This window comes from Myotis lucifugus, unplaced genomic scaffold (genome assembly GCF_000147115.1).
Source record: "Myotis lucifugus unplaced genomic scaffold, Myoluc2.0 scaffold_185, whole genome shotgun sequence".
In the NCBI taxonomy this organism is placed as follows: Eukaryota; Metazoa; Chordata; class Mammalia; order Chiroptera; family Vespertilionidae; genus Myotis; species Myotis lucifugus.
Window position 1 is genome coordinate 1,158,172 of NW_005871233.1, and position 7,446 is coordinate 1,165,617.

The 7,446-nt window shown below is 48.5% G+C and overlaps 1 protein-coding gene across 1 annotated transcript in view; it reads left to right on the plus strand.

The window, feature by feature from the left end:
* Window positions 1–238: 238 nt before the first annotated feature.
* RYR1 (ryanodine receptor 1) overlaps window positions 239–7,446 on the plus strand; it is a 127,174-nt gene continuing 119,966 nt past the window's right edge. Inside the window, 2 exon segments of the mRNA XM_023760566.1 lie at window positions 239–362; window positions 6,854–6,973. Coding sequence (XP_023616334.1) covers window positions 315–362; window positions 6,854–6,973 — 168 coding nt within the window. The 5' untranslated portion in view covers window positions 239–314.

The following is a 7,446-nucleotide window of genomic DNA, read 5'->3' on the forward strand; positions in this document are numbered from 1 at the left end:
AGAGAGCGGCTACCTGACACTCCCTTTGCGTCCCTCCCCACCCAACGCTTACCCGCTGCCTAGGTGTGTGCCTGTGGGCGGGGCACTGGCGAAGGGGCGTGTCCCGAGTAGCCTTGGCCCAATGGGAGCCCGGGGGCGGGGATCTCCTTCCAGCTCTCGCCAGCGCGTGGGTCCTCCTCGCAGTTCCATCGGCCTCGCGGGTCCCTCTGGTGTCCCCAGAGGTCTCCGATCCCCGCCCGCCCGCCGCCCGCCCGGCCTGAGCCCCCTTCTTCCTATTCCTAGACCTCAGCGCCGTCCCCTCGGGCCTCGACATCATGGGGGACGGAGGAGAGGGCGAGGATGAGGTTCAGTTTCTGCGGACGGTGCGTATCTCTTTAGGGGGACTCTGGGGCGATTTCTCGGGTTCCTCTGAGTTCTCTGTTCTGATTGCTGGTGGTCTCTGAGACTCGGGGTCTCTTCCTCTGTCCCTCTGGGTGAGTGTCACTCCGTCTTTCTCAGTTTTCGTCTCTCTTCGCTGCCCCACCCCCACCCCCACCCCGTTTCACCACAGAGAATTAGCCGACTTTGGGGAGGGGATCTTGGGCCGCCCCCTCTTATGCCATTAGCGGCTTGTCTCGGAGAAAGGGGGCCGCTGGGAGCACCCTCTCTCATCACCCTGGAAGCAGGCACTTGGGGGAAGGTGGTTCTAATTCCTGAGCTTAATTTAGCCGTCCCCCCCGCCCCCCCAACCTAGCCCTCATTCTCTTCTTGCTCCAGGCTCTGACCTACTTAAATTCTTGAGAAGGGAGCTGGGGTGGGCTGGACATCCCAAGTCCTTTGCACTCCCAGCCCTTGAGGGCCTCCTGGGGGTCCCTCAGCTTCTGGGTCCTCTTTCTTTCCCACCTTGGTGTTGGGAAGGAGGGTAAAATATGGTTGTTGATAATCTCTGGGTCATGTCTTGCCCTATCGGTCTCTTTGGGTTGTCTCTGTGTCTCTGTCTTTGTCTTTTGGTTTCAGGCCCTCTGTGTTTCATTCTTCTCTCTAGTTCTGTCCCCACATCTCCGATCCCCTGCTGGGGGCAGGGATGGGAATTGGAACAACAGGTGTCTCTCCCAGAATAGCCCGCTCTCTGGGGGCTGGGCCGTGACAGGGGGATGATGGGGGAGGAGCTGCCTATCTCGGAGTCCTTCCTAATTTCCCTCCCAGTGGCTCAGCTGGATGTGGGGTGTGAGTATGGAAGGAGATGTTCTCTCTTTTGGGCCAGGTCTGCTGACCCTGCACTAGCTCCTCCCCTCCCCCTCTGGGCCCGGGGAAATGCTGACACAGCATGCAGCCAGGTCTGATGGCGAACCTTTTGAGCTCGGCGTGTCAGCAGTTTGAAAAACCCTAACTTAACTCTGGTGCCGTGTCACATATAGAAATTTTTTGATATTTGCAACCATAGTAAAACAAAGACTTATATTTTTGATATTTATTTTATATATTTAAATGCTATTTAACAAAGAAAAATCAACCAAAAAAATGAGTTCGCATGTCACCTCTGACACGCGTGTCATAGGTTCGCCATCACTGAGCTGGGACCATGGTTATGAGGTCTTGTTTCCTGGGAGGGAGGAACAGACAACTGGGGCTGGCAGTGAAGGATAGGGACAGCTGAGCATGCAGCCAGGGGAGGAGGCCTAGCTTCATCCTAGACCAGTGATGGCGAACCTTTTGAGCTCGGCGTGTCAGCATTTTGAAACACCCTAACTTAACTCTGGTGCCGTGTCACATATGGAAATTTTTTGATATTTGCAACCATAGTAAAACAAAGACTTATATATTTTTTTTAAATACATTTTATTGATTTTTTTACAGAGAGGAAGGGAGAGGGATAGAGAGTTAGAAACATCGATGAGAGAGAAACATCGATCAGCTGCCTCCTGCACATGTCCCACTGGAGATGTGCCCGCAACCAAGGTACATGCCCTTGACCGGAATCGAAACTCTGGTGCCGTGTCACATATGGAAATTTTTTGATATTTGCAACCATAGTAAAACAAAGACTTATATTTTTGATATTTATTTTATATATTTAAATGCCATTTAACAAAGAAAAATCAACCAAGAAAATGAGTCCGCGTGTCACCTCTGACACGTGTGTCATAGGTTCGCCGTCACTGCTCTAGACTCTTGCCCCGGCTCCAGTCTCTTCCACTGGGTTGGGTTCTCCTCTCCTCTTGGGCCCTAATGAGAAGGTGGCCAAGGCCATCAGCCCCTGAGCTACTCTATGTCAGACCCGTGGCCAGGGCCTCAGCCTCTGAGGCATCTAATTATATCCTCGCTGCCTGTCTTCTGAGGTAGGGCCCTATCTTTATCTCTCTGGGAGATTTGAGGGAAACCAAGGTATGAGTGGAACAACTTGCCCAAGGTCAAGGTCAAGAAGAATCATCTCTAGATACCCCTGGGGCCCAGTCCTCCTGCTTTCACAAGAGGAAAACTAGGCTCGGACTTGCCAAGGTAGCCAGTGTTGGGTTCTAGAGGCTTTGCCCTGGCATCTCTTGGCCACAGACTGGGTGTTTTTTCCTGAACTTTATTGATGTTGTGTGGTGGTTCTCTTTAACCTTTTATACCTCATTTCACCAGTAAGAAATATTTTCTATTGTAACCTGGTACACGTACATATACACATACATTATTTAAAAACCAACTTTGTTGAGGTATAATTGACATGCAATAATTGCACCCATTTTAGGTGTTACAATTCAATGAGTTTTGACAAACTGTACAGTTATGTAACCAGTATCATAATTAAGACAGAACATTTCCTTTACCCCAGAAAGTTTTCTTACTCTTTTCAGTAATCAACCTGTCCATCTACTTTATGTCACTATAGATTCCACTAGTCATTCAAATGTTTCATATACAATTCATGCTCATTTGTCTTGCTTCTTTTGCTCAGTATAATATTTTTGACATTCACCCATGTAGCATGTACCAAAAGTTCATTTCTTTAAAAAAATTTTTTTATTAATTTCAGAGAGAAAGGGATAGGGAGAGAGACATAGAAACATCATCGATGAGAGAGAATCATTGATCGGCTGCCTCCTGCACACCCCCCTACTGGGGATCGAGCCAGCAATCTTGGCATGTGCCCTGACCGGGATTTGAACCATGATCTCCTGATTCATAAGTTGATGCTCAACCACTGAGCCACACTGGCCAGGCAAAAGTTCTTTTCTTTCTTTAAAATTTATTTTTACTTTTTTTGATTAATCCTCACCTGAGGATATTTTTATTTTTCTTTTTTAAAAATATATTTTATTGATTTTTTACAGAGAGGAAGGGAGAGGGATAGAGAGTTAGAAACATTGATCAGCTTTTTCTTGCACACCCCCTACTGGGGATGTGCCTGCAACCAAGGTACATGCCCTTGACCGGAATCAAACTGGGTAGGGCCTCCCAAACTAATTTCATTTCCTTTACATGGGTGGTGGCCTCTTGCCACCACCCCCCCGCCCCCCACCCCATCCCCACCCCCATTCCTGGGCTGGGCTTTCTCAAAGCATGGCCCATGTCAGAATCTCCTGAGGGTGGTTAATGGCCCAGATTCCCTGCTCAGGCAGAGCCAATGAATCAGGCTCTTGGTGTTGGGGGGGAGGGGGGAGGGGTGGGAGACTGGCGTAGCAAGGAAGCTGCATTTTAACCAGGCCACCTCTCTTCATTCTTTTTTGTTTTTGTTTTTTAAAATATATTCTTATTGATTTCAGAGGAAGGGAGAGGGAGAGAGAGAGATAGAAACATCAATGATGAGCGAGAATCATTGATTGGCTGCCTCCTGCATGTCCCCCACTGGGGATGGAGCCTGCAACTCAGGCATGTGCCCAGAGCAGGGCACGACCTCCTGGTCCCTCCCTTCATTCTGATGCAGGAGAAAGTTAGAGAATCACTGGTGTAGCCATTCTCTGGTTCATGTCTGGCTTTGCCATTTGCCTGCTTCCAAACTTTGGGCAAGTGATTTTTATTTCTCTCTCCAAGCTTTAATTTTTTAATCTGAAAATGGGGACAAGGATCGATTCAGCAGCAAATATACTAAAATTAACAATGGGGCCTTTGGCTCAGTGGAGAGTGTCGGCCCGCAGATTGAAGGGTCCCAGCTCCAGGTTTGATTCCAGTAAAGGGCATATATCTTGGTTGTAGGCTCAATTGGGGTGCGTGTGGAAGGCAATCAATCAATGTGTCTCTCTCACATCGATGTTTCTCTCTCTGTCTATCCCCCTCCCTTCCACTTTCTCTAAAAATCAATGGAAAAATATCCTTGGGTGAGGATTAACAACAACAAACAAACAAACCACACACACACACACACACACACACACACACACACACACACAATGGGGACAAAAAATACGTACCATAAGGGTTCCAGGGGTCTGTGCAGCTCTCTCTCTGATCTCATCTCTCCCACTCTCCTTTGTTCTGCCGCTGCCACATCTATCCCCTGCTCTTCCTCAACACCCTCAGCCCCCTGCAGCACAGGCCTTTAAACAGGTTGCCCCTTCTTCCCCCAGAGACCATCAGGCCTGATTCCTTCTCATTATTTGAATAAGGTTCATGGTTTGGGATAAAGTATTAGGCTCAGCTCAAATGTCACCTCCTTGGAGAGGCTGTCACTTCATCCCCTCACTGATGTCATCCTTACCCCAAAAGCCACTCTCTTACATCACCCTGGGGAATTTTTTCCATTACACTTATCACTGACATTTAAATTATGAACCTATACACCTGTTTATTGCATCTCCCCCAAAGGATGTCAGCTCCATGAGGGTGGGGTCTGTCTGCTTTATTTGATGCTCTATATACTAGTACAGCTTCTAGATCAGTGCCTGGCAACCACAGATGCTCAATAGTTGTCTATCAAATGAACAGAAAGCCCTGAGCATAAGGCCTACCAGACAGCAGTGCTTAATAATGCAAGCTATTGAATGCACAAGTGCCAGGATGTCGTGGTTCTGGATTACAGGACAGAAAAGTTGTGGAGCCTCCTGGCCAACAGGTCCGCCCTCCCCCCTCCTCTTGCGCTGGATAGACAGACTGAGGGCTGTCTGTGTGGGCCAAAGCCCAGGACTGGAACACATTTATGTGATACGCTGGAAGGGCTGGAGACTCCTTGAATCCGTTTCTTCAGCTACAAGATGGAATGACCACTGCCTTCCTCAGCAGATAAGAGCTGTGGTCGCCATCATTTTTGATTGAGACCTCTATCCGTGAAAACACTGAGCACTCCCCGTGGACACTTGTACTATTTATGAAGGTAGATGTGGGCTACTATAGTCATGTACTAAGAGGTGGTCTAGTGTTCTAAGAGTGTGACAGACAGAGTTGGGATCAAGGAGCAGCTATGCCATATGACAGCTGTGTGACTTCAGGCAAGTTGCTTCACCTTTCTGGATCTCAGTATCCAAAGGTTCACATAACAAGACTTACTTTATAGGGTTTGTTGTGAGGATTCAATGAGTTAACTTCTTGGAATGAGACCCACCACATGAAAATGTGTCTATTTTACTTAAAATTTTAATTTATAATCTTGAAATCATTTCAAACTTAGAGAAAAGTTGTACGATTAGTTCTAAGAATTCCCATATGGCCTTCAGTCATTTTCCCTAAATGTGAAGATTTGCCATATCTGCTCCCCCCCCCGCCCTTCTCTCCGTATTTTTTTCCTGAACTGTTGTAGCTGTTTTAGGGTAAGTTGTGAACATGATACCCTTAACCCCTAAATACTGTAGTACCTGTTTCCTAAAACAGAAGGGCTGTCTCTTACAAATCACAGTACAGTTATCAAAATCAGGAAAATTAGTATTGCGATGATACCATTAGCTAATTCACAGTCCTTATTCAACTTTGACCAGTTGCTGAAACACCATCTTTTGTGGCATTTCCCCTCCATCCAGGATCTAGTCCAGGCTTTGGCATCACATTCAGATGTCATTAGAAAGCATTCCTTAAACGATAGCTTTAAAAATATATATATTTTTATTGATTTCAGAGAGGAACGAAGAGGGAGAGAGAGATAGAAATATCAGTGATGAGAGAGAATCACTGATTGGCTGCCTCCTGCATGCCTCCTACTGGGGATCGATCCTGAAACCCAGGCATGTGCCCTTGACTGGAATTGAACCTGGGACCCTTCAGTCTGCAGGCCAATGCTCTATCCACTGAGCCAAACTGGCTAGGGCGATGGCTTTTTGTTGTTGTTGTAATTATTATTATTATTATTTTTTTTTCAGAGAGAGGAAGGGAGAGAGAGAAACACTGATGTGAGAAACATCGATCAGTTGCCTCTGGTCTGCACTCAAATTGGGGATTAAACCCTCAACCTGGGTTCGTGCCCTGATGAGGAGAGAACCCATTACCGTTTGGTGTACTGTACTCTGCTCCAACCAGCTGAGCCACGCCGGCCAGGGCAACGATTTTGTGTGTTAAGACAATAAACAAAAAAGAAACTAAAGAAGGCTGAGCTTAAAAGCCATTGAACTTGATGTGTTCATACTTTCCACCCTCCAATGGCTCACCTTGAAGACCCCACCTGGGAGGCCTCTGGAGCCAGCTAGACTGAGGTTCAAATCCCAGCTCCTCCTGTTAGTGGTGTGGTCTTGGACAGGCCATGTTTCCTCTTTGAGCCTCAGTTTCCCATATTAAAATGGGATGACACTAGCTCCTATTTCATGGGGATGTTAGAAATATGTGCAGCGTTCAGTACGGGCACCTACTTGATAAATTGCAAGGTGGGTATCTCTTTCATGGGAACAAGGGTGGGGTGAGTGGCATGGTATGCAGTGTCTGTGGGGTGAGGGTGGGTGCCAGGGAGCCCTGAACCCCCATCTTTCCCCAGGATGATGAGGTGGTCCTACAGTGCAGCGCCACCGTGCTCAAGGAGCAGCTTAAGCTCTGCCTGGCAGCCGAGGGCTTTGGCAACCGCCTCTGCTTCCTGGAGCCTACCAGCAATGCCCAGGTCAGCACGGGAGTGAGGGCAAGGGCCGGGGAAGAGGGGGTCTAAAGGGGCACAGAATCTGTGGCCCAAAGAAGAGTGGTCTGGAAATCTGAAGAGGGGGTGCTGATGGGAGAGAAAACAGAGGGGGCTAAGAGGGAAAGGGGGCTGGGGTTTGAGGAGGGAGGGACCAGGGTCTTAGAAGGCAGGTGTCTGAGGTGGCAGAGGGCCTTGGATCTGATGTGACAGGGCCTGGAGGGTCAGGAGGATGCTAGCAGGGAACTGAGGTGGGGGGTTGAGTCTGAGAGGTGGAGGGTACCTGGGGTCTGAGGGTGAGGTGGACTCAGGGTCTGAGAGAGGAGGTGACCTGGGGGATGGGGCAAGGGCTGGGAAAGGAAGGGGACATGGCATCTGATGGGGGAAAGGGCCAGGGTCTGCAGGGGGCAGAGAGCCTTGGGTCCAAGCAGGAGGGTGTCTAGAAGTTGAGCTAACAGGTG